A 27195-nucleotide genomic window follows, 5' to 3' on the forward strand; every position below is an offset into this window, starting at 1 on the left:
ATCTCTTAATTACTTCTTAGATCTTTTGGATTAGGCACTGTTATACATAATATATGCTATTATGCACATTTATTTTTCTGTATAACTTTTATTTTACTGTCCTCGGTTCAGCAGTAGCACTCATTTTTTTTCTCCTTCTTAGTAGCTGGTGCAGTGCTGTGTTTTTGACTTTCAGCCTGGGAAGAGCACTGATAACACTGATCTCTTTAGTTGTTGCTAAGTAATGTTTACTCCAACCAAGGACTTTCTGAGTCTCACGTTCTGCCAGGGAGGAGGGGAAGCCAGGAGGAAGCAGAGACAGGACACCTGACCCAAACTAGCCAAAGAGGTATTCCATACCATAGCACATCATGCCCAGTATATAAAGTGGGGGCAGTTACCTGGAAGGGCTAGGTCACTGCTCACTCAGGCTGGGTGTCGGTCGGCAGGTGGTGAGTGGTTGTATTCTCTTCCCTTTTTATTTCCCTTATCATTATTATTATTGGTGGTAGCAGCAGTGGTTTGTGTTATACCTTAGTTACTGGACTGTTCTTATCTCAGCCCGTGGGAGGGAGTTACATTCTTTCAATTCTCATCCCCCTCCCTCCGGGAGCTGGGGGAGAAAGGAGGGGTGGGGAGTGAGCATGCGGCTGCATGGTTCTGAGTTACTGGCTGGGCTTAAACCACGACACGTGTTGCTCTTCTGTAGAAGAGTATACAACACACCGTGTTTCCCTACAGACTAATGAATTCCTGGGTTTCTCCCATGAGAATTGACTTGTGTACCATACTTTCTCTAAGCTGCATTATGTCTAGCCTGTCTCATTCTCCTTGCCTCTCTGCTCCCAGTGTCCACTCTTCAGGTTTTGACCCCTCCTAGCTCTTCTTGTTTTGGAGTCAACCATGTTCGCATTTAGAGACTGAACCCTGGCCGGTTGTAATCCAGATAGTCCCAGTTCTGCAACCACACCCCATCTGTCAGCACAGACATAGGCAAGCACTCTGCATGACAACATAGCAGAATGGGCATGAACAACATTGAACTGCTTGGCTCAGGGACCAGAGGTTGCTCCTTGGAGGAGATGACATAATCCATTAAATGTAGCCTCTTTGCATCCACTTGGCTCCCATAGTCACCAGAGTATCCTTGTTTCCTGTTCTCACCTTAATATAATTAGTAATAACCATTTCCTTGCCCAGTGAGTCCTACTCCTTTACAAAATGAGTGTCCTGTATACAGTAATACAGGAAAAAAGACTCAAAAACAAACCAAAACATTCTGTCTCCAAGCCCAGGAAGAGTAGGGTTTTGCTAAAGGAGGTAATTTACCTTAGTAAGGCCTAGAGAGAGATGTCCCCACAAGTTTACAGATTGTGCCATTATACAGTATGAGGTTTCTAATTCTGTAATTACTTAAATATTTAGTCAAGTGCAGTTGTATTGCAAATTAATATTTCCATTTTTTAGGTTATTTGTGTAGCCAAATTCTTCTTAGGTGGCAGTGAAGCAAGCGAGCAATTGTAATTTAACATTTGGAAAGTTGGCATACATTTTTATGTCAGTTTCCCTTTTTAGCTAACTGCTGCTCAAAAATCTTCCATGTTAGACATGGATGAAAATAACTTGGAGATAGGAGGAGCTTTTCAGACAGGAGTCAACAGAAACAAAAATCCTACTCTATCTCTGCACAGTACAAGCAATATTTAAAAATTCCAGGCATTTTCATGACGGTTTGAGTTGGAGGAGATCTGGACTAAACACAGACCATAATCTTTCTAATAGCATTTTAAATTCTATGTTGAACACATTGGCAGTTAGCCAGTTGTTTGGCAATATTACAGGAAAGAGGTTAGGTCAGAATGACCTAGACACATGCAGGAAAACCATTACCTTCCCAAGGCATTCTGCTTGAGGTAATAGTTTAGAAACGTACAACAAGGAATGGGCTGTGTCATAGCAGTGAGCTTAGGAGGAACACCTGGGCTAATGAGTGCTACAAATGTGCAACAAGTGTTGATACTCACTCATGGCTGCTGCTAAGAAAGAACGCTAAGAGGCTGAACACTGTTTAAGTGGAAAAGCTGACAGAGCGTGTCTGGGAATGTAGTTGCCTTTTGGCTCAGGATAACACTGTCAGGCAGTACCACCAGGTGGGCTTTTGGGCTCAGTGGGAAATGCTGTGCTTCCAAAGTGCAGTATCACTTTCAGGCTGGGAAAGAGCAGCTGAGAGGGATATGACTGAGCACAGTTACTACCAGACTGCGCTGAACAGAACAGAAAGCTCTAAGGTTATGCTATGGCCTGAAAACTTCAGTTCAGTACAGTTCCATCCCAGCTGTCTGGGGGACAAAGGCACTCTGATCAGCCATATGATCCATTTACTTTTCTCTCTCATGTCTGTGACACTAAATGTTTGAGAGAAGTCCCAGTAAAACTAGAATAAAACACTGAATATATCATGGTAAGCAAAAATATTTTTTCTTCTCTTGATTCTGACCCTGTGAGCTAAATCATAATGTTAGCTTTCCTTTGCCATTTACTGCTAACACATAAACAAAACAACCACTCTTCTGTTGCAATGTGTCTGAGGTAGCTGTAATCACCATGCTGACTGCCAGTAATTGGTATTTGCTTTGGTCAGCTTTAAAGTCCTGCTAACTAAAACTGATCTTCCTACTCACATACTGAAAGAAACATAGTATCTGGAGGCAAGATTAGGCATCTGAGGAAAACTTAATAAATCCTCAGGCACCAATGCCTGTCTCCCTCAGAGCTGGCATCAGTAGCCTCCATGCTCCAAATGAACGCTTGGTCATGCTCCCTAGGGTCTTGTCCACTCAGTGTGCATCAACATTTCTACTAGTAGGACAAGGACAGCTTATTGCATTAGGTAACAAACCAGCAAACATTGTCAATAAGACATTTCTGTGATAGCCAAAGATATTTACTATTTTTTCTGAAGTTTCCTTCCTCCAGTACTTCATTGGAGCACTTTCCTGAACATGCCTAACATCATCAGAGACCTGTAGAATGGGGAATAATAACTACTGAAATAAGAGGAAGAACTAGGGAACACAGCACACAGCGTGCCGTTCCTCAGGTGTGGGCTTTAGTCAGGATATTGGAATCAGTACAGAATAATTAATAAAATCTTTAATTACGTAATGGTTTAACATTGTCTTAAAGTACCTCAAGTATCCTGTTACCACCCATATTAAGTTGGTTTATTATGGAATCGGCAGAAAGTGCTCACCCTGCTGAAGTATGAGCGCACTGCCTGCTGTGCTGGTTCAGCTGCTTGTTGTCCATTCAGTCACTCCGCTACTGACATTTGATAAGACGAGATTGGAGTCAGAGGCTCCAGAACTACAGAAGGTCTTTGTCTTATAACCTCTGCTCAATAAAAACCTCTGTAAAGACTTTCAACTATTTGAAATCTTGCAAAATGGTTTGCAGAGGGCACCTTGCAGTTTCATAAGATACTACATGTTTTCACTTACAAAAAGTTGAAATAGCTGCCAGGAAATAAAGAGCTTAAAAATCAGATAAAATAGTTACCGATGAATTTTCCAGGGCTCTTCCCTCTTCCATTTTCTAACTTGTTAATACAAACGCTTCTGCAAGAAGAAGTCAGTGCCAAGAAGTTATAATGTCTATGTCTTGTTCAGATTTAATGTTATTTCATTGGTATTTTTTAGAAACTACTGATAAAACTAAAGATGTACTTGCTTTGACATTTTCCTTAAGATGTTGCCAAACTCACATCAAGTATGTACAAAGATTTTATAACTGAAGATACATATGCATCAATTTATGTATGCTATCATTTGACAGCATTGTCATAAAATGCTATTTTTAGTGCCACTGTCATCTGCTTCAATTATTTGAATTTTGTCATTCTGGCAAGCATAAAACTTGTCTGAAAATAATCAGGTTTTGATACGAGAACCACAAAAAATTGTAGGTTCCAAGAACAACATATCTTGATTAATCCAGATTTACCAGCATGAATGTTAGCTTTTTCATTGTTCTGTAATAAACAACCATACAAAGAAAATGTACTTACATTGTTAGTGTAAGATATTTTGATAGTTTGGTAGAGATTGCATTCCTAGTTTCTTTTGTGTCTTGTATGGCATTGCTGTCTTCCATACCGTATAGTTGTTGCATAATTGCTCCCTTTCAAGCATACAAACAATGAGGTCAACTTGAGTCATGTCAAATAACTAGAGCAAATGCCACATATGAAACCATTTAAGATAACAAGTCATGTGATCACATATATTATCTCTCGCCTGGATTTTCTGGTTCATACTTGAAGTGTGTCAGAATACACAAAAGCAGCAGAGCTTACCAGCTGACGGTTTTGCCTATGATAAGCAACTGATGAGCAGTTTATTGCAAAGTGTTTAACACAGACAAGTTAGAATTTAAAGATACCTTCTTCTAAATCCTCATGCTGCTTCTTTAAACTGACCTTTTCAAGACAGAATTTGTGTTTTCCTGCAGGGAAAAAAAAACAAAACAACCAACATGATAGGGATGAAGGTTTAATTTTATTTTAGTGGGTTTAATGACATTCAGCTATGTTATATTTTAAAGCTGCCTAATTATCAGATGTAACATCTGGGATACAGTATCTATCAGACTGTGTTTTATCCAAACTGGGCACAAATACAAGAAAGTGTTACTTGTATTTATTAAATGGAACATACAGAGAAAGGTCAACATTTTCCCTATTTATCCCTCATCAGCAGAGACTGGTGAGAAAGCAGGGTAAAAGTGAAACTCCTTAATCAACAAGAACTTGTGACTTCAAAAATATGCAAGACACATGGAAGCCAAGAACAAGCTTCTTACCCATGCATTTTTTCTTTTATTGTATATTATTCAGTTCAGTTATACTCATACACAGACCTCTGCTCTTCTTTACTGGTCAAAAGAAGTGGTCTCTTTTGCTACAGCGGTTGACAAGAAGAAAAGCATTAAAACACTGTTCGTAAACAAGCAATTAAGAGAAAGCAGAACACGGTTAACACAATTTCCATTAATATATTTTATTCCATTCTGTGGCACCCTTGAGGTAGTTAAACTGGTCAGTTGCTTCTATAACCCTCCCAACTATCTGTGATAGTAATTGTATTTACTGGCCCTTCAATGCAAGTTCTTCCGCCTCTAGAGGTTTTGTGAGTCTTTCTTTTTTGTTATCTACACTGCAAGGCCTCACAGAGAAGAGTTAAGTCTCTTCTAACCTTACGGTCCTAGAGAGTTTCAAGCTGCTGCTGGAGGGTGTGTGGACCCATAGGTTGAACAATCCTGTTGGTATCTCTTACTGTGGAGAAGTGTGTTTCTATACTTATATGCTCTCATTAGGCAGTTTTTCAGTCATCTGCTCCAGCACTGGCACCATTCATATTCCCAATATAGCACAATGAAGTGGCTTTTCTTGCATGGAGGGGATTCTCAACACAGGAGCTTTATTCACAATAGCATTAAAAATGCCTGACTGGGTTAGAGCAGTAATCTGTCTAGGCCAGTTTCAGTGAGTGCCCACCCCAGCTAAATATTGCAGAATTTGCTGAATGGCACTTCTGTGATTACTTTATCCACCATCTTAATTATTTTGTAAACCTAGAACACTCAGCCTTCACCTGCCCGAGCAGAATATTTCTAACCTTTTCAGTCTCTCTTCAGAAAGCAGCCGCTCCATGCCCTTGACCCTTTTAAGTGCTCTTCTTTTTGCCCTCTGTAGATTGATTCCCTGTCCTCCATGCAATGTAGAGATCCGAACTGTGTGCTGAAGTCAAGGTGAAAGTGCACCAATGTTTTATACAGTGCCAGAGTGACCCCTCTGTCACATTCTCAGTAACCTCCCTGATGATGTGCAACATAGTGACTTCTGGCTCCTGCTGGACATTGAGCCAGAAGGTAACTTCCCTCCCTCAGCATCTCTGATTTGTCCTGCAGCATCTATTCTCTTTCTAAAAGGACTGGGCTTTTCCAGTCCCTTTCTCTGTTACAGATATTTCTTTTTCTTTCCCTCCAGTCACATTTACTTTGAACACTCAAGAACTGGCAGAGTTAAAATCCAGGCTAATTCAGTGACTAAAGGCTTCAAACTGCTGTGTTTTTAACTGGAAAGCAGAACGGAATCCTAATTGGAAGCCAAAACCAGATCTGAACAGAATTTGAAATACCATTTTGAAGCCCTTTTCAAACTTACATCTATATAAGACTTACTGTTTCTGGCATCCCCTAGCACATATTTGTGCAGTATAGGGACTGTTTAGACTAGATTTTGCACAAGCCTTTGTTTCAGGACTGTAGCAAGGGTGCACTGGCTGCTCTGTGCTGCTCTTTAGATTCTCACTGAGCTTATTCACTCAGGGACCTGCCTCCTAAACAGCCTTTGGTAGAAGAGGGCAGGTAATAGAATCATAGAATCATACAATCAATCATAGAATCACAGAATCATAGAATGGTTTGGGTCTGAAAAGACCTTAAAGCTTATCTAGTTCCAGCCACCTGCCGTGGGTAGGGACACCTTCCACTACACCACGTTGCTCCAAGCCCCATCCTACCTGGTCTTGAACACTGCCAGGGATGGGGCAGCCACAGCTTCTCTAGGCAACCAGCTTTGCCTAGCTTTGATTCCTGTCCTTCTGTGTCTGTCAGCTGTGTGGTTATTACTAGTGACGTGCCCTGTGGGTAACAGTAGGCCTAAGTTTCTCAAGCCTTTTTCTGTCAGTCTTATGGTGCGCCTTACTGGGGTAGGTGTGTTTACATGTATGCGTTTCTGTGCTTCCATGACCTACATTTGTGTGTGTGCATTCATCTATTGGGTAGTGGTTCCCTACTGTTCCTGTTGTGATAGCCTGTTCATTAGTCCTGCTTCCCACTCCTCTGCCTGAACTGCCACTAGCTGCCTGCAGTGCTTCACCTTATTTGCAGCCTTACATGTGGCCTTAAAGATTTGAGTAGAGAGAAGCTGCTTTTCTGGCATGGGAACACGGATGATGTCTGTCCTGAGACAAGGAAGCGAAGATGTAGGCTGAAGTAACTTCCTGCCTGAAGGTCCATGCCCCAAGTGTGCCCCATTCATACAACATTTTCATTTTCATATTTGTAACCATTCATAATAGAGTATGTAATATGTAAGCTGGGTGGGCTAAATGAGCCAACTAGTGAATCACTGTACACCCAGTGTAGAGTAAATTTAACCAGCACTGATTCCAAACCAGAGGTAAATAAAAAGTGTACCATTTCAGCTGTTTCAAACCCATTATGAATAAAAGGCTGAATGTTGTACATGGGCATCATGCAGTATATACTTTTTTGAAGAAACTCTGCAGTCAGAGAGATTAAAAGAAATATCCTAATGGCTCATTTTTTAATGTCTCTTTGGGTTACTCAGGGTTAAAAATAAAATTGTAAAAATCCTTCATATAAGCCAAGAGAACTTTACAATCTTTTACAAGTCATCTCTACAATCTTTTACAAGTCATCTCTACTGTCTTTAACTTCCTCATGTAGAATTTGAAGAAGCCTTTCATAACAGATACACTACTTCTTTCTTGTGTAAGTGTTGTTGGATTATGTGTTATAATAAAACCACTTTGCAGCAGGTTATTTATTAAAATACTTGTATTATATTAAGTATATATAACTTGCATAAATATATCAGAGCAAATACAACTGTGATTTCAATCCAGTATAAAAATGTCATTGCAGAAAATAGTCCCTTCTGTTTGTAACAGAGGAACAGAGTCAGTTCTGTGACGGTAAAAGCTGACAGCTCACACCTAACTACTGCTAAGGTGGTGCTTTGTTTATGCCTTATTTAGATAAATGGGAGAAACAGGTCAGTCTGATTCATTACACTGTTCTGATCCCTGCCTTTTAAAAAGCTCTCTGCCTAGAAATAAAGAGCATGTTACATCTCTCCAGTCATAAGTTCTCCTGAAAAGGCAGTACTGGTCTTTCTAACTTCAGCCTTCTTTACTCATCAGTAAATAGGTAATTCCTGTAACACACAAGAGACAGTGTTCTCTTTTGATCCCTTCATGTCACACCTTGAAAACATTATTTTCTCAAAAAGTGCTGCTGTGTTCACTATTTCCTGGTAGCCCACAGTGGCAAAAGTGGTATCAGGATAGAAGCATCCAGTTGGGCAAAGTGTAACCCCTGAGTTTACTTAGAACAACAGAAAGAGTAGAATAGTTTCCTTTCTCCATCTCTTAAGAATATGTAAAGGTATTGTGCTATTCCTGCATTTTCTGAATAAAGCCCAGGAGAAATGAAAACTTTGAGTCTCTGCCTTACTCAGCATAGTGAGTAACTAGCCCAGGCCAGATATAAAACTGTTTTAAAAGCAGGCCTCCCTGCTGGCAGCAGCAGTGTGCCACTTTGACATACAGCAATAATTTTAAATGAGAGTGATTTATTTTTCTTTCAAAGACAGCAGATGGCAGCAAAGTTGTACAGATGCGCCAGACTAGTGGAAGAAGAAAAATATCTTGGTACACACACTCTTGACAACATTCCATGGAAAAAAGGTATCATTTGTTTCTGTCTGACTTGCAGTGTGGTTAAGAATATAAATCAGGTTTAATGGACCTCGTGCACTTGTAACGTGAGGGCTTTTTTTCCCCATTATGAGTAGGTAATAAAATCAGATAGGGCAAGATGATGTGAATTATCACTCAATAAATTATCTTTGTCTCTGCAGGAATCACTCCTTTGTGTAAATCTTTTTAGATCCTTCATTAAACAGATACTGATTACCTTGTGCAAATATTACCACAAAGTGCTAGACTGTCTGTGTGTGCACCCTGACCAATACAAGAGCTTTGGCTGCCACTCTCTGCTGTGAGCTGTGTACCCCACTCACTTTCTCACTTGAGTTAGTTTCTGGGTGCATCCTTTCCTGAGGTTCCTAAGTAGGTGATGAGATTTTTTTTTTTAAAGTAGAGAGGAAAGAGAGAGGAGGAAGGAAATGCTGCTATGTAAAGTCATAGTGGTTAAAACACTCCAAATTCCTACTGTATAAAAAAAAAAAAAGAACTCTGGGGTTTGGACAAGAGCACTGAAAGTTTCTGGGATTTGATCCCTACTCATGAAAGCATTTAGCACCACATTTGACACATGTATGTTGGTTGAAGTTCTCATTGCCAGCAGCACTACACCACATCCATTTAAGAGGAGCAGCAATTATCATACATTGTTGAACTCATTTCAGATTGAACTGAGAACGTGGATTTGAGTTAACTCTTTTTGAAAAAAAAGAGTTCCTGTCCCTTATTTCTACCTTTTAGTAGTTTCTTCAGTCTTTAAAGCCAGAACTTGTGAATAAAGTATAAAGCAAAGCTTACAATACAATCTTTCAGTATAAAAATGTTTTTGAAAGAAAGCTGAGTCTTAGATTTTTACTTTTTTTTTTCCTCCTGCTGAAGCCAGTAGAAGTTTTGTTTCAATTAATGGGATCAGTCTCAGGCCTGGGATTTGGTGTTGAGATTCCTATCTGGCTTACCAGTTCATCACCACCAGAATGTCTGTTGTCTGTAGGCAGTAAGTAATGATATATTCCAGTTGCATATTTTTCATGTTGTTTATCAATAAAGAGCCAGACTATGAATTTGTTCCTTATGCAGAATGAGATGCAGAGTTTCAAAGCCCCAGGAAAAGAATTACTTAGAAAATGTGACTTAGAAATCCATCACTTTTTTCTTCTCTCTAAAGAGAGCAAATTTACACAGTGCAGCTGTCTTCTCCCAGTGTGCAGACTCTGATCTGCTCCTAAGTCCTTATATACAGGGAGGGAAGTGTAGTGGCCTGTAAGAGTTTACTGCTTTCTAGCAGAGAGCCACAGTAGAGTCAGGTCATGGAAAGGGAAAGGGGGAATCCATGCACTCTTTTGTCCTCTCCTGTAACAACAGTGGGATGAGTTAGATGCTGGCCTTTTCCTCTTACAGTGTTTTCGTCTCATGATAACTCCTGTGACAGTAACCACCTATTAAAAGGACAATAATCATGTTTGTTTGAGGAACTGCTTAGTTTGCTCCTGAACTAGCAGATAAGATCTGTTATGTTTGTTCTCCCATTTCTGCCAATACTACTGAACATCAGAGATTAAGACCTGGACATTTGTTTGTTTAGTTTTACATCAAATTAACAAAGTATGAAGAAAATATAAACCATTTTATAATTGCTGGAAAAGTTGCATGTAATTTGTAAACTGACAGATCTGGGAAGTGATAACTTGACTGAAAGTATCAGAAGAATATTTATTTTGCAAACCCATTCTGAGAGTCAGAATTTATTACAAAATATTTACCTTCAGCTAGGTTGGACTGATCTTTCCCGGCTTTTGAAAAACCCAGGCTTTTTTAAGTGGGTGGGAGCCTCAAGGAGGTCCAATTAAATGTTAGGTAAAAGTTATCACAGAATCAAAAATGTCAAAAGATTTCATTTGGCCTCCTTATTGCTGTTGGTGTTGCCTGAAAGTTTGTGGGCAAAACACTCCAGTCTTATCAAATAATTAACATTGATTCTAGTCTTAACAGAACCATTTGTTTTTCATTTGGAAACATTACAGTTATCAAGGATTTTGCCTAGTGTACATAGGATGTAGTAAAAAAGGTTTTTACATAGCAAAGTTCTTTACCTCATGAACAAATTATGCTCCTTCTCCTCATGAAGGATACATGGCCCTTCTCCAAAGAATTAAGTATTTAAAAATTAAAGCAATTTCAAAGCTGACATAATTATTTGGTGAAAAAAACCCTGTTCTTTAAGAAATATTTGGATGATAAAAGAAAACCCTTGTGAACACAATAAACAAATTTTACTTAGGCATAATTGTATTTAGTTATTGATTGTACTCAGTCATTCTGGATTTTTTCTCCTGATGCCTGTGTGCTCTACACTACTTAAGTATGATGTGAGATAATATAAAATGGTGTATTGGCGGCACAAGGAAAATATTTGGATGGCTGTCTGGAGTTGCCATTATTGGCTTTAATTATGACTTGCTGTCCTTTGGGTAATAAATGAGCCAGAAAAGGTTTCATATGTGCCAAAGTATTCATTAGTATTCCCCTTTCTGTCATTGTGCTTGCAGAAAAAGTTTATATCTGGCACCTGACTGCAGTTCTTATTAGCACTGACCAAGATACTTTGCAGATTTTGATAATCATCTGAGAGTACACCAGTGTCTCTACTTTTTGGATACAGAAGTTGTTCCTAGGGTAACAGTGGCAGAACTCTTTGACCACATTCTGATCTAACTTGAGAGCAAACATTTTTTGCAGTTCTTGATGTGATGCGGCTGCTTAAAGTTAAGATTTGTGGTACGAACTTGTCATGGTTTAAGCCCAGCTGGCAACCCAGAAACACACAGCAGCTCTCTCACTCCCTCCCCTTCCTCTCCCTGCTCCCAGAGGGATGGGGAGGAGAATCAAAAGAATGTAACTCCCAGGGGTTGAGATATGGACAGTCCAGTAACTAAGGTATAACACAAACCTCTGCTGCTACCACCAATAATAATAATGATAAGGGAAATAACAAGGGAAGAGAATACAACCACTCACCACCTGCCAACCGATTCCCAGCCTGACCCGAGCAGTAATCTAGCCCTTCCGAATAACTGCCCCCAGTTTATATAGTGTGCATGACATAGAATCATAGAATAGTCAGGGTTGGAAAGGACCTTAAGATCATCAAGTTCCAACCCCCCTGCCATGGGCAGGGACACCTCACACTAAACCATCTCACCCAAGGCCTCGTCCAGCCTGGTCTTTAACACTGCCAGGGACGGAGCATTCACAACCTCCCTGGGCAACCCATTCCAGTGCCTCACCACCCTCACAGGAAAGAATTTCCTCCTTATATCCAATCTAAACTTCCCCTGTTTAAGTTTTAACCTGTTACCCCTTGTCCTATCACTACAGTCCCTAATGAAGAGTCCCTCCCCAGCATCCTTAGAGGCCCCCTTCAGATACTGGAAGGCTGCTAGGAGGTCTCCACGCAGCCTTCTCTTCTCCAGGCTGAACAGCACCAACTTTCTCAGCCTGTCTTCATACAGGAGGTGCTCCAGTCCTCTGATCAGCCTCGTGGCCCTTCTCTGGACTTGTTCCAACAGTTCCATGTCCTTTTTATGTTGAGGACACCAGAACTGCACACAATACTCCAGGTGAGGTCTCACAAGAGCAGAGTAGAGGGGCAGGATCACCTCCTTCGACCTGCTGGTCACACTCCTTTTGGTGCAGCCCAGGATACGGTTGGCTTTCTAGCCTGCAAGCGCACACTGAAGCAGGCTCATGTTCATTTTCTCACCAACCAACACCCCCAAGTCCTTCTCTGCAGGGCTGCTCTGAATCTCTTCTTTGCCCAACCTGTAGCTGTGCCTGTGATTGCTCCAACCCAGGTGCAGGACCTTGCACTTGTCATGGTTAAACTTCATGAGGTTGGCATCAGCCCACCTCACAAGCGTGTCAAGGTACCTCTGGATGGCATTCCTTCCCTCCAGCGTATCAACCGAACCATACAGCTTGGTGTCATCAGCAAACTTGCTGAGGGCGCACTCAATCCCACTGTCCATGTCAGCGACCAAGATGTTGAACAAGACCGGTCCCAACACCAATCTCTGAGGGACGCCACTCGTTACTGGTCTCCAGCCGGACATTGAGCCACTGACCACAACTCTTTGTGTGCGGCCATCCAGCCAGTTCTTTATCCACCAAGTGGTCCATCCATCAAACTGATGTCTCTCCAATTTAGAGACAAGGATATCGTGTGGGACAGTGTCGAATGCTTTGCACAAGTCCAGGTAGATGACATCAACTGCTCTACCCCTGTCCATCAGTTCCATAGCCACATCATAGAAGGCCACCAAATTGGTCAGGCAGGATTTCCCCTTAGTGAAGCCATGCTGGCTGTCACCAAGCACCTTGTTGATTTTCATGTGCCTTAGCATGCCTTCCAGGAGAATCTGCTCCAAGATTTTGCCAGGCACAGAGGTGAGACTGACTGGTCTGTAATTCCCCGGGTCATCCATTTTCCCCTTCTTGAAAATGGGGGTTATATTTCCCTTTTTCCAGTCGTCGGGAACTTCACCTGACTGCCATGATTTTTCAGATATGGACAGTGTCTTAGCAACTTCATTCGCCAGCTCTTCAGGACCCACGGATGGATTTCATCAGGTTCCATGGACTTGTGCACATTCAGATTTTTAAGATGGTCTCGAACCAGATCCTCTCCTACAGTGGGCCCAAGGTCTTCATTCTCACAGTCCCTGTGTCTGCCTTCCAAGACTTGGGTGGTATGGTCAGAGCCTTTGCCAGTGAAGACCGAGGCAAAGAAGTCACTGAGTATCTCAGCCTTCTCCAAATGCAGGGTAGCCAGTTCTCCCGAGAGCTTCCTGAGGGGGCCTACGTTCTCCCTAGTCTGTTTTTTGTTTGCTATGTGCCTGTAGAATCCCTTCCTGTTATCCTTGATATCCCTAGCCAAGTTTAATTCTAACAAATTTAATTCTAACATGCTGTGTTAGTTGGCTGTTGGCTAGTTTGGGTCAGGTGTCCTGTCTCTGCTCCCTCCTTGCTTCCCCTCCTCTGTGGCAGAGCATGAGATTCAGGAAGTCCTTGGTCAGAGTAACCATTACTGAGCAGCAACTAAAAACATTGGTGTTATCAGTGCTGTTCCCAGGCTGAAAGTCAAAAACACAGCACTGCACCAGCTACTAAGAAGGAGAAAAACACCTGCTACTGCTGAACCCTGGACAGTATCCACCCCTTATTCCATATCATTCACGTCATGCTCAGATCTCACATTTTTCAATATACCATCACTCTTGTCTCATATATATAATATATGTATACACACAATCACACACACATTCAAAGAGAGAGAGAGATCATTCCTTAGTGCATGGACCAATCCCTATAAAGCTGCTGAGTTCATCCGATCCATTTTGGGCTCCATCTCTTGTAACAGTCTTTCAGAGCAGGAGAGGCATTGTCCTGAACCCAGGACACAACTGGAGAAAGAAAAATGATTACTTTTTTCACTCCTTCAGATTGGGGGACCTGCACTAGGTCTTTATGAGAAAGCACTTGTATATCAGCATTTTAGGCCCCTTGCCACCATTCTGTATAGCATTAATAATGGAGCCGTAAAAGTTTCTGAGATAAAAATAGCCTTTGGAATATATTTTGATAATAAAAAAATTGTCTATAGTGAAGTAGTTTTTCTTTGCCATAGGGTGTCTCTAGTCTAGGAATAAAACAAAATAATAACTCATAAAGAATATTTCAAGAACTCTTCTGACACTTCGCTAAGGAGGCTCTGCTGAGGTTGGTGACCACTCCTTTGGCATCCACTCTTGAACAGACTGGTGAATAAGGATGAATCCCTCCTCCAATACATGTTTACCGTTGCAAAACTTGAATTTAGAACTTTGTTTGAACTGAACTTACAGTCATGTTTTAAGCAGTCTTTGAAATGCTGGCCTGTGGGACACCAGACTGTTCTTATAAACTAGTATTTTAATTAAAGCAGTGTGTAAACAAATGCTCCTGATTTTGAAGGCATTTGATGACATTTTCCACTTCTCATCTGTCACATTAGGGCATAAGCTGGACTTGACATAAGCACACAGCTATTCTTGAGCTTCTAGGACTTTGAGAGGATTCTTGCTTATGGGCTGATACTGTTTCACAGTCTTGTTCTCCCTGAAGCCTCATGGGTTTCAAAATCCTCAAACTCCTCAGAGATTTTAATCTAGTTCATGGATGGATTTCAACCATTTAAAGGCTAGTGCCCAACATTTTGCTTTGTGGGATGTTCACCGTGAAAAGATGCTTAGCCAAAATTCTTCAGTAATGTCACCTGCTTGGGCAGAAGGAAGAGCTTTGACCTTGACTCACCTCAGGTGAGTCACCTTGGCTGCTACCTGGCGCGAGTCACCTTGGCTCCTACCTGGGGCAGGTGCAGAAAAGGATGAGGAGGAAGAATGCTGACTCTATATATTTTAGCCCTTACAGCCCAGATCCCCCAAACCTGGAACTCAATTTGGGATATGGGGTTAGCTCTGTAATTGGAAAGAGTCCCTGTCTGCTCTGTCATTCTCCAGCCTACCTAGCCTAGCCAAACTAGGTTGGCTAAAATACACGGTCATAGTATTCCCAGGGTTTACTTTTCAGCTGATGCAATCAAAGAACATGCTGCCTTCCACTCGTAAGGCTACTCACTACTTTCTAGCATGTCTAATTCAGGTCTTTACACTTTAAAAGACATAGTTTCAAAGACTGGAGGATGAGGAGTGGTAGGGGTGGGAGTGAAGGGAATTAAACAAGCAAACTGGTTTGTTTGCTGGTTTGGTTTTTTTTTACCTACAGAGTTTTGCTTCTCCCTACAAGCGCGGCAGGTGGTGCTCTTGATCCTTCCAAACGGAAATTCTATTTACTAAGCTCCAGTAAGGTCAGAATTATGCCAGTCAGCACCAGCTTGCTAGTTTTAGCCCTGTCCAGCTAGTCCAAGGATCTTTCAGCTCTGAGTGAAGTGTTTTCTGTCGGTGAAAGGGAAAGGAGGGAAGAAAAGGTATTTTAGTGGGGACTGGCTTTTGGCAGTAAATGAAGAAAAGATCAATACAAACAAAAGTAGCTAGTTGGCAAGTACATACTAACCACACTCTAGCCCAATCCAGCCTTACATCCCAAGTTTAGATGACAAAGATGCTAGCTGTGTAACCCGTAAGTAAAACATTGTAGCTATTAAGTTGAGTGGTTCTGTTGAAGCCGTTTCAGTTGTGCTCTTTAAGTAGGATCTGATTTCACCTGCGCAATGTAATTTCCCACTGCAAGCACTCCAAAATTTATGAGCTACAATTATTCTAATTTCAAGATCTTTTGTGATTTGAGAATAGGCTCTTGCTTGTTTTTCAGCTGGTAGATATAACCTGTGCTAAAGATCATGCATTTGCTGTCACCCCTTACAATTTGCAGTCTGGACCAGAAAAGCCACTGGCAGTAGAGAGGTAAATTCTCTTCCAGCTGTTAACAAACAGATAATAATTGAAACTGGGAAATGTCAATATATATATGAATTTGGGTTTTATATGAAAAAGAGAACGTTTCAAGTTGAAAACCCATCTCTCTATTCCAAAATTTAGTGGAAAACGCTTAGGAAGTAATTAAAAATAGGTAATTCTGAGAACTTCAAAACTTTGGGGAGAGAAATCATTATGAATACATGCCAGGCATCGAGTCAACTAGATTCCTCCCCAAGTTTTTTTTTTTTTTTTTGCAGCAGTATTCCTGGAAAGGTGTCATTGCCAGTTCTTTTGAAATTTTCTTGTAAATATATGCTCCGTCAGCATTTAGTACTAGGTTAAAAAATAGCCCGCTTCATTTATTCTAGCAGCATTTAGTGCTGCTGTTCCCAGAATTCTACATGTTAACTATGTTCAGAGATACTATAAAATAGGGGAATTTGCATGTTTTGCTACCCAAGATGTTATTAAAATACACTTGTTTAGTTTTTAGATTTTCTTGGCATGCAGAGGGTAGACACCAATAGATGGTGCTATTGGTGCATTAATAAGGTTCAGGTTCACTTTGTTTTCTGATCTGTGGCTGGAATTTGTTTAAAAAAAAAAAAAAAAAGGAACAAAACAACAAACCCCCTAATGCTAAGCTTTTATTGAAGATGTTCTGCCCACCCTGAACTGGTCACCATTTAACTTTAACCTGAACTGTGGCCCAGGAAATCCTTCAATATAAATAACCTTGGAAGCTGCCGTGACCATTTTTGGAACACTCTCCCTCAATAAATCTGTTATTTTGTTGTGCAATGTTGAAGTGTGCAGTTGTTTCCCTGATTAATTAGGGCAAAAAATAAACTTGCACGATCAATCCAAGCTGTGACACGTTTCAGCCCTGGCTGGAACATGTGGATAGGAAAGGCCTCGGAGCCTTTTCAACTGATCTGACCTGGGATTTTAAGATGCATTCTTGCTTTTGGGTTTACTTGATCCAGCTAGATAGGGTGGCTGCTAACAAAGCCTGTAACTGAAGGGTTTCGGTCTGGCACAGAAGGGCCAGGCTAGCTTAGCAAGGGTAGGGCTGAACACAGTGTAACATCGTTCATCTTGACCACCTGCCCCCACTAAAGACAACATAAGAGAACTGGTTTATGTAGTGTTTATTTCACATATTACCCGTGGAGAACAGCTGATACATTCTCTACATCTTTCACGAGTCTGGAATGCAAGATAAAAAAGGGTATGGAAAAAAAAAAGGTAACATTTGACATTCATGATATGAAAAATAGAGGGGATACAAAGTTTAAAAATGCCCTTATGCAATATATATATAAAACGTATAAAAATAAAATATATTTTCAAAAAAAAAGATACAAACAGGACATGACAGAGGACAATCTTAAATATTGATACGTATCTCATGATCCACACACACCGCACTTAAAATTAACAAAAACCACGTACAATTGCACTTTTCCTCTCTGGAAGGTTCAAGTATATTGCAGTCCCCGCAGGGACTAGTGAGTGTCCGATTCCCTGCCGGGTGCAGATATCGCAGAGGGTAGAGCAGATGTTGGCGACATGTCCTTGCCGAGGGCCGAACGCGCACCCCCAAACAGCCATGGGCAGCGGGCGAGGCGGGGGCCGCGGTCCCAGGGTCCGGGGGTGTAGCGCAGCGGCCGGCACCCGGCGGCGGGTTTCCCCGGCGGTGGGTCTCCCCTGAGCAGCCCCTCTTCGGGGCAGACGGGGCCGGGGCAGTTCTGAGGGCGGCCCGCCGGCAAGGAAGGTCCGGCGCCCCCCCCCCCCCCCCCCCCCCGAGTGCAGCGGCGGGGCAGGGGGCGACATGGCGGCCGGCAGGGTAGAGGGGCCTCTGGCGCCTTCCAGTCCCAGGCGGCGGCGGGCGCCGGAACCGGCGGTGCCTCGCGCGGAGGGTAAAGAGTCAGTGACCGGCCCGCCGCTGCGGCGGACCGGGGAAGCAGCCTCTGCGCGTTCCTAGAGGGACGCGGCTTTCACAGCTTCCCCACTCCAACCCCCAGCGCGGGGCGCGGGCCGCAGAACCGGCTGCTCCTCACCCTGCCGGGCCCTGGCAGCGCGGCCCGCCGCTCCGCCGTCCCCGGCCCTGGGAGGGCGCGCCGGCGTTCCGCCTGGACAGTCGCTCTCCGCGAATACTGGCGGCTGCCGCCGAGCAGCAGCGGACCTCCGGAGCGTCCACACTTAAGTCCACCCATCCGAGACGTCCTCGGCCGGTAGCACGGAGTTCAAACCCCGAAGACGGCGGCGAGGGGCTGCGCCCGTGGCGTCCGGAGGCGCCGCTCGGACCGGGGGGAGCGCACAGGGCCGAGGCGTTCGGGCAGGGAGCGCCTCCTGCGGCCGTAGCCCTGGGGACTGATCTTGCTGGCGGGGGCGGTGTCGTCCTTGTCTTTATCGGTCAGCTGGTAGATCTGGTGGGCCAGCTTCTGCACCGTGCACGTCCCGAACCGACACCCCGTGCGGATGGCTTGGAAGTGGGGGAAGCTGTTAATGCTCTGGCGGTAGCGCTTGACGCGGATGTGAGCATCCTCCCGAGTGCTGCGGGGCAGGAAGAGGGAGAGCGGGCATGAGAAACGCGCAGTGGGGCTTCGGTGGAGAGGAGCCCGTGGGACCAGTAGGGAGGGCAGGGAGCCCCCGGCCTGGAGGTGGACCCGCCCCGACGGTGCAGAACTGCCACCCCCCGGCTTTGCCCTTCGTACGGTGGCGGGAGAGGAACGACCTGGTCCCAGGGCAGAGCCTCAGCCTGCTGCCGATGGGAGAAGAGGCCCCGCCGTTTTACGGCGGTTACTTTTATCTATGGATCCAGAGCTCAAGTTACTATTTATATTTGACTTTCACAGTAAAGGTTCTGCTATCTCCCGCCAGCTGAAAAGCGCGGGGAAAGGGAAGCGGGAGGGTGCTTTCTGTGTGCTGTGCAGTCCGGGCAGAGCCTGCCTATGGGACCTGGAGGGGATCTACAGCGAGATTAAGCCTAAACACCCGGAAACGAGGGGACTCTGAAGCTTCCCACTGTCTCGATCAAGTGCCCAAGACCAAAAGAGGCTGGAATGTACCTGGGATGCGAGATTCGAGGTTCCTCCTTCACGTCCTGGGTCCGTATGAGCGGCTGCACGTCGGCGGCTGCCCCCAGCCCTCGGAGTGCGCCTGTGGGCTTCACGTCCCGCTTGGCTCGGCTCAGTGCCCATTTTGTCCATCTGAAAGGAGCGCAAGGGAAGAGGACAGCCTGTTAGCGCAAGCCTGCAGGGCGGGAGCCAAACCAAATAGATTCGAGGGGCGATTATATTTGCCAGCGCCGAGATTTTTCTAATTTTGTTTCCTGAAAGGGAATGAGGCCTTTAAGGCGCTGTGCAATTCCCGCAGGGAATTCAGTCCCTCCGATCGCGGACGGAGTCCGGCGCGGAGGCTCCGGAGCGGGACTGGGCGCTGGCAGGAGGGCGCGCTCCGATACTCACTTTCTTTTGAACTCCGTCGCTACATTCACCCTTGCAGCATCCATCCCGAGGAAGGTGACAGAGCCGAGATAGAGCAGGGCTACGTGCACCAGTTTCATTCTGGCTGGGATCCTGGCGGAGGCAAGAAGAGAAGACTGTAAGCACGATTGCAAATATATGTCAAGTAAGGACCGTCCTTCATTTCCGGTGATGCCAGAGAGCTCCTTTTCTCGGAGAGCCCCCAGGCTACCGGGGACTTTGTGTGCGGTATGAACAAGGAGCTAATATTTACTCAACTTATCACAAAGTGAATAGCAGAGCCTCCAGAGTTTACGTTTGTCGAGAGTTTTACTTGCAGAGAAGGCTGAAACCCAGAAGGATTTCCAGAATACCCCCAGCGGCTTGCACTAGGATTTAGCAAACCCATGAGATTAGAGGGAGTTGACTCTGAGATACATCGTTTCCAAACTCCAGCAAGTGTTTTGCTGCCTGGAAGCTGATCCCCTGATAGCTCATCTTCCCACTTCACACGCAAAACCAGCTAGCTCTAGATCTTATGTTGTAAACTGCCAGTGCAAGACTCTGCTGCATAACTCCAAGCTCTTCAGATCAGTCCAGATTTAGCAGACTTTTTACTTCCTTTCCAGCTTCCCTGCATCTTTTGTTTGTTTGTTTTTCTTTTTTTTTTGGCTGGAATTATTGAGGAAGGGAAGAAGAAAAAAAAACAAAAAAAGCTCAAAAGCTCTTACCTGCCAGTGAGGATAATCCACTGAGACAAATGTTTTTGTAGTAGCGATCCGAACTTGCAGGGTTTCCTGAGGAGCGAGCACTCCCTCTTTGTGTGTCTGAAGTAACCACTGCAGAGCTGCGCTCCACCGCTCCCTTTTATAGAGAGGCGCGAGGGAAGTGGGTGGACCTTGGCGTGGCTGGGCGATTCTTCATTGACACTTACCCCCACCCCCACGTCCTGAGCACTTCTTGAACATTTTAGAGTGGACTTTTTTTACCCTGCCAGGGTAAAAACAAGAAAATTACTGAAAATTGTCTTCAACAACCCTTTTGGAATTTTGTTGATTACAGCGACAGATTTTAGGTGTGGATTCTGAGTCGTGGCATAACTTGCAAAATCTGATAAACCCCTCAGTCTGTTTCACTGCGGACAGAGGTTTTGGCTGCCGATATATAGTTATGTTTACATGGTCTGTAGAATAATCTCTCATTCTAGGCGTCTTGACTTCAGGTGGATGGAAACAGCGGGTTAGGAACTAGAGTCGATCAATTTAAAAATCCATGCAAATCCATCAAATCCTAAAGTTCCAAAGTTAAACCCATATTTGGACAACATGAATTACAATGAGTGACTGTAATGAATGCCAGCCTTCTTTACATAAGTAAGGAGGTGACAAATCAGATATCATTAATATTTATGACTCAGCTTGGGTGCCCTTTTTATCTAATAAACTGTATTTGATTTACTTGATCGAGTCAAATAAATCAGACCTCAAATGGGTTTGGGAGATGGAGGTTAGGGCACACTGCTGTACCTCTGAACAAAGAAAGCAGTATGGCTTTGAGGCAAACACAGACTCACTGATGTGTGGGGATCAGGACCGGGAGAGACCTTCCTGCCCTCCAATTTAGCCCCATTCCTTGAACCTTTCTATATATGTGAGTGCACTTACTTCCCCGGTTATGAAGCTAAACCGGTGCAGGATCAAGGTCTCTAATAGGCTTCCCCGGCTGGTCAAAAGCAAAATCTTATTCTGCCACTTTTTTGTGTGTGGTGCGGTTTTTTGTTTGTTTGTTTGTTTTTGGTTTTGTGGTTTGTTTTTTTTTTAACTTACAGTCTTTAACATCTTTGCTCCTTGGCGCCTCAGCAACGCAGAGCTCCGGCTTCGCAGGGGTGCTGGAAGTCCGCACCAGATGGGCTGTTTCTCTACTGTCACAATGCAAATTCAGCGGAGCCGAGGGAAATGCCCAGGAGACCCGTGCCCTGGGGCGTCAGGGTCCCCTTCCCAGCGAGAGCTACTCGGGAGGAAGGAATGAGCTGGCATGTGCGAGCTCTTTCTCTCACATCTTGCCCCGAGCAAAGTGTTTCAAAAATCAGGTGAGTTTGTACTCGTGACTCTGCCTTTCTCGATAACCGCGGTATATAACAACACCCTGGAGAGGTATGTGCAAGGGGATGACGGAAACTTTGCTGTGCATGGCTGACTCGGTCTAAGGTGCTCCCTCCCTCGCCAGCAGCGGCCTGGCAACCGAGGCTTCTGTCTCCGGCATCTACCTGTTCGGGGCCAGGCTCGCCTGGGGGCCGCCATCCCGCCGGGCTGCCCTCACCCGCGCTCCGCCGGCACGTACTGGCACCCGCTGGTAGAGAGGTTCGGGGCTCACTACAGCCGTTCCCATCGCATTCCCGCGCTGGGCACCTTTCTTCCCCGAGACCCCGGCGCGGCGCCCGCAGGGCAAGCCAGTTTCCCCGGCCGTAAATTGCCCGGGTCCGCTCCTCCGCCGCACCTGTCCGGCCAGGGCGCGGGGCGGGACACGGCGGCGGGTGCCTCAGGGGGGAGCGCGGAGGGGAGCCGCTGTCCCCAGGCTCTCTTATCCCTGCCAGCCGTCAGCTCGGGCAGCTACGTGGAGCAGCCGTCCCGCTGCCCTCCCCCCAGACCGTGATCTAGAGCAGGAATGCCGAGTGAGAGAGGCCTGGGGTGTAAATCCAGGGAGGAAGAAATGGGAAGATCGGTGGTCTAGAACGGGGCTGTATCATGACCAGAGCTGCACAACTGCATCAGACCACGATGACTGGATTGTCTTGACCTCATGAGGCAGCTCAGGCTCAAGCGAGTTCAAGCATTTCCTTAATCAGCAGAAGTTGAAACCGAATCTAACATTTCCAAATTAGAAGGCAAGATTCTGTGTGATGAGCATTACTTTGATTCAAATTAAGTCTCCTCTTCCAGTAAAAAAAAATAACATACTTCCTCAAATGCTGGAAAATCCCTCATTGAAATCCTTGTAAACGGGAAGCTTATTTTGTATACTCTTCGGCAAACAATGCAGAAAGAATCCTATGCTGGTTTAGGAATAGTAACAGTAGTGGTAACACAACTCACATGTGGGCTCCATACCAACTGCAACTGTCATTTTAGTGGCACAAAATCAGCTTGTTCAAGTTCATGAGGTGGCAAACTTTGGAATATAAATCTATCAGTTTGTTGCCAATGTGATTTGTGAAAGGGCTTCAGAAGGTTCAAATCCAACACAAAACATCATGTTCTTTGTTCTGATGCTCATTTTGTTCTTCCTAAGCAGTTGAGTTCCTGTGAAACTTGGAAATGAGCAATAGTCACTCAGTTTGTACTATGAGGTAACAGTGACCACTTTTTAAAAATTATTTTGTAAATTGTGAGTTATTTCCATTTTAGGAAAAAAAAAAGTGAAACAAAATGTTCCAGGGAAATATTATTTACAAACTATTTTTCTGAGGCAATGCCAAGCAGTTCACATAGAATGGGCTCTCCTTGGACATGCAGGGTCTCCTCTGGATGCTGCCCCATCCCTTGCAGGGAAGTTGGCCTGGAAGAACATCCAGCTCTTGTACTTATTTACTGATTATCTTGGGTGTGTCATTTAACCTCTTGGTGTTGTCTTATGTACAAAAGACTTTACAGTATGTATCTACTCTTGTAGGGGGATTGTGAGGATTAGTTGCTGTTTGTACAGCATTTTATTAAGGTTGAGTTTTATTCCAAAAGCAAAGATCTAAAATGTTGTAGACATCAATGGGAAATCAGTTTGAGACAAATATTCTGTGCTGGCATGCAAGAAAATTGTTGTTTGAAGCCAGTGGAAGGACTTTTGTGTGTTTCATTTTAGGTTTAAATTTTACTGTATTTATACACCACAAATATGAATATACTTCGATATATTCCAGGTTGTATGAAATCAGCAGAAAGATGAACTTCAAGGACAGAGCCTTGTGTGACATGGTCTGGTGTGAGGCATCCCTGCTCATGGCAGGGAGGTTGGAACTAGATGATTTTAAGGTCCTTTCCAACCCAAACCATTCTATGAATCTGCGATACTAATAGAAGAATGATAACGCATGAATGATGTAAAACCTCAGTCAAGCTCCACACAGAAAAGCCTGGTTGTTAGTGCATGCACTTAGCCAGCTTTGCCTGTGCCAAGAGCACAGTGACAAGAGGTGATTCCATTTCTGGTAGTTCCGTTGGAGGTGCTTTTGGTGAGTATTACATCTGATAGGTTTCAGATCACCAAACAATGCCTGCTAAATGAGGGTAGGATGCATATTGGCAGGGGAAAACCTGGTTTGGGTCTTTTGGGTCATGGCTGCTTCCCCATGGGGTGACATGGGGTGATACTGGATTAGGGGACAACATTCAGAGTGTGACCTTTATATTTCCTGAAGGATGAGTTGACTGTAGAAGGTATTGTAAGCTTTCACACTTTTTTGGTGGTAAGCACACAGTGAATGTGGCAATGTTGTTCCTTGTGTATTTTCAGCCTCCTGAAGGGGCTGCAGCCCCACAGTTCTTCCTCTGAGATAAATATATGACTGCTTACTCGGTCTTTCTGGAGACCTAGGCCTTGGTGTCCTCCCAGAGCCACTGCTTTGTGAGCCCCTGCAGCTCTCATGAGGAGCCAGGCTACTCTGCTGCAACACAGGGAATTACGGTTTTGGTGGTCTGGATGAAAGTTCAGTTTACTTTGCATTAGACTTTATGTGAGCAAACAGTCTGTCTGCTCCACTTCCTCATTTGTCCTGTAAGAACATAGGATTGCTCTATACTTAAGGGACGTAAGGAAGTAAGTTATGTATGACTTTTGCTGTTCATGCAGGTATACATCTGTGTTCAAACCCAAATGAACAGTGACCTTCCTATTATATGAGTACTTAAGGTGGGATGTTTTTTATGACATGCTTTATAAACTAAACAAACTTTGGCTTAATTGGTCTAGATGGAAGAAGGAGCAAGGGTGTAAAGTGGGTGCTAGTAGTATTGGGGAATCAATAAGTAGCATCTTCCTCTTGATCCAGCATTTGTTACTGTCCTGGGAAGGTGATGTTCTCATGCTTAGAGGCGCTTGAACAGCAGTGAGACGTTACTAAGACTTGTTATTACATATTGAACCTTTCTACGAGTGCAGATACGATAACCCTAAAATCCCATTTCAGCTCCAAATTAGGTAATTTCTTAGTGTCTCTAACCCCCCCCCCTCGCGGTTTATCTGTACAGAACATCACCCCTTGCTTTTGTGAACTGTTGCATGTCCAGGCTTTGTGCTGTCGAACAACTGCACTGTCAGAACGATGGGTAATGTGTGACTTCATTAAGATTTGTGTTCCTTTGTTGCTACTTCAGAAATACTTTTAATCAAAAAGCTCAGTGTTTTGAAAAAATCTTCGTGGTTTCCAGTCATTAAAGACTACAGGATCATGAACCAAACTGCTATGCATAACATCAGAAAGATTTATTCTTCTACTTAGTATACGAAGTGATGGACCCCACAAATTGCATCTGTTTCTCACAAGCATATTCAGTCTTTTTGATGTATGTAGTATGCATTTTTCTTTACTCCTAAAGTTATCAAGCAATTTTATTAAGTTTAGGTCTTTATACATGGCATCTAAACATCATTCAAAACAGTTAAGCCATGAAGATGATTACTGCAAGGAGATTTTGACTGCTGCCCTCCAGTGAGAAGGCACAAGAGAGAAGACTGTCATTGGTTGCTGAAGTTTCCTGACCTCTGGGTTATCAGCAAGACACTATCGGTATGTCCCAGCTAAGTAGGAGGTGTAAGAATTGCATGTTCGAAATAGAAATGTCTCTGTGGAACTGCTGATGGTTGTCTGCTGGGTCCCTTTTGATGGTGGATGGTCAGGAGCAGATTTTGTGAATTTGCCCTTTTTGTACGCAGCCCAGTACTCATGGCTAGCGCAGCTCATCACTGTACCACAACTGATGCCTTTTGCATTGTTTATTCTCTTTGTGCTATCAAATAGGACGTATATGGAACGTTTCTGCAGACTCCACCAGTTAACCAAGCGCTGTACTGACTGTCAGACACCCTGTGTATCGCCAGCATCTCTGCAACTGCTGGCAAGCCCACCGGGCTTTCGAGAGTGAGAATCCCAAAGGTGTCGGCCTCATCTGTACGTTATAAATAGCAACACGAAATCTCCCCTCTGCCCCGCTCCCTGACAGCCACCGCATGAACCCACACAAGCACGTCAGAAGCTAGAAGGGCTACATTGAAGCGCTGCCGCCCGTCAACCCCGACAGCAGCCGATGCCACCGTCAGGCTCCCACCTGCAAGAGCCGCTGCCCGCATGGAAGGGGGACCCTCGTCGGCCGGAGCGGGCAGGACACGGCAGCCGGCACATCGGGCACCCATGCCGCACACCGCGGCAGCGCAGCCTCCTTCTCCGCCTCTCGGCTGCGCCTCAGGCGCGTGGCGAGCACTGCCACAAAGCCCAGCAGAGCCGTCAGAGCAATTAGCGCCCAGTCGGTGGGGCCGTTAGCGCCGCGGAAGCCTCGCGGGCTGACTTCCCCCACGGTGGCACGTTCCGCACATCCCGCGCAAAACGTAAACAGGAAACATCCCGGAAACCTAAGTCTCGATTCCCGAGGCTGAGCTCCCGGGGCTGGAGTAAGCTCGCAGCCGAGTTTTACCTGGGCACAGCCTGAGAGGGGCGATGCCCGTTCCCGGCAGTTCCTGTCAGGAGAGATCCCTGAGCGGGTGGGCGGTGAAGTTCCGCTCAGGCACTCGAATTCTCTCGGGCGCGGAGATCGGCCGGACCTGCCGCGTTTGTGTTTAGTTTGGGCTCTTGTTTTTCCAAGGGAGAAAGCGCTCCAGACTGCAGACTCCCGGGTGGGCACTTCACAGGGAGGCTGCGAGGAGACAAAGCCCACAGCGGATGGGGAGGGCCCGGGTGGGGAACGGACCCTCCCGGGGTGGGCTGCGAAGCGAGGCGGTAGCACTGGCGACCCCCGGGGACAGCAAAAGCAGCCCGCCTCACCCGCGTGCTGCCCGTGAGCCCTCAGCCCACGCCCAGCCCGGCGGGGTCACGGCGCAGCGGTCCCGGCGGCGCGCAGGCGCACAGCGTGTCCGCGCCTCCAACATGGCTGAGGTGGTGCCGTTTCTTTTGCGGCGGGTGCGGAGGGGAGGATGCTGAGCCTCCCGGGAGCCGGTGCCGTAGCAGGGGTGGTGCAAGCCTGAGGCGGACTCCTTTCAGCCATGGCTAGGCTGGCAGACTATTTCATCGTGGTGGGCTATGACCACGAGAAGACAGGTAGGTGTGGCTGCGCGCAGGGCTGCCTCGCGGTGCCTGGCCTCTTCCCCCCACCCATCGTTCCTGCCCGGCCCCGGCCCCCTCCCGCCTCCCGGTCGGGCCGCAGGAGGAGGAGACTGCCGCTCACACGGGGCGCGTGTCTGGCTGTGGGGAGGAGGGCGGCTGAGGGCAGCTGGGCTGGCCTCTCTCGTGGAGGGGCGCGGCGGTCTGCGGGGATGACGGAAGGGTTAATCCCTCTTTCCTGAGGTGGAGCGGGCCGGCGAGAAAGCGGAGGGGCTTCTCAATCGTCCGTAGGCCGGCTGGCCGAGCCCTGGCCTCTCCGGTGGGGGCCTGGCCGGGCTCTTCTCTGTCTGGCGGCCTCAGTCCACCTGGTAGCGTCGCTACCCCGGCCCACGGTGAGC

The 27195-nt window shown here is 45.4% G+C and overlaps 2 protein-coding genes across 2 annotated transcripts in view; one reads left to right on the forward strand and one right to left on the reverse strand.

Annotated features, from left to right (window-relative positions):
* Window positions 1–16613: 16613 nt before the first annotated feature.
* ADM (adrenomedullin) lies at window positions 16614–20405 on the reverse strand. Its single transcript, XM_061462933.1, has 4 exons — window positions 20226–20405; window positions 19498–19608; window positions 19099–19239; window positions 16614–18583 (listed from the first exon to the last, which is right to left on the reverse strand). The coding sequence occupies exons 2-4, from the start codon at window positions 19593–19595 to the stop codon at window positions 18274–18276; spliced, it is 549 nt and encodes a 182-aa protein (XP_061318917.1). The 5' UTR covers window positions 19596–19608; window positions 20226–20405; the 3' UTR covers window positions 16614–18273.
* Window positions 20406–25903: 5498 nt separating this feature from the next.
* SBF2 (SET binding factor 2) overlaps window positions 25904–27195 on the forward strand; it is a 261395-nt gene continuing 260103 nt past the window's right edge. The window contains exon 1 of the mRNA XM_061462974.1: window positions 25904–26794. Within this exon, the coding sequence (XP_061318958.1) occupies window positions 26740–26794 (55 nt within the window). The 5' untranslated portion in view covers window positions 25904–26739. The remainder of the gene's footprint in view (window positions 26795–27195) is intronic.

The sequence above is a fragment of the Pezoporus flaviventris genome, unplaced genomic scaffold (genome assembly GCF_033815535.1).
Source record: "Pezoporus flaviventris isolate CSIRO_AGI_PZ_B2104156 unplaced genomic scaffold, CSIRO_AGI_Pfla_v1 ptg000036l, whole genome shotgun sequence".
Classification (NCBI taxonomy): domain Eukaryota; kingdom Metazoa; phylum Chordata; class Aves; order Psittaciformes; family Psittacidae; genus Pezoporus; species Pezoporus flaviventris.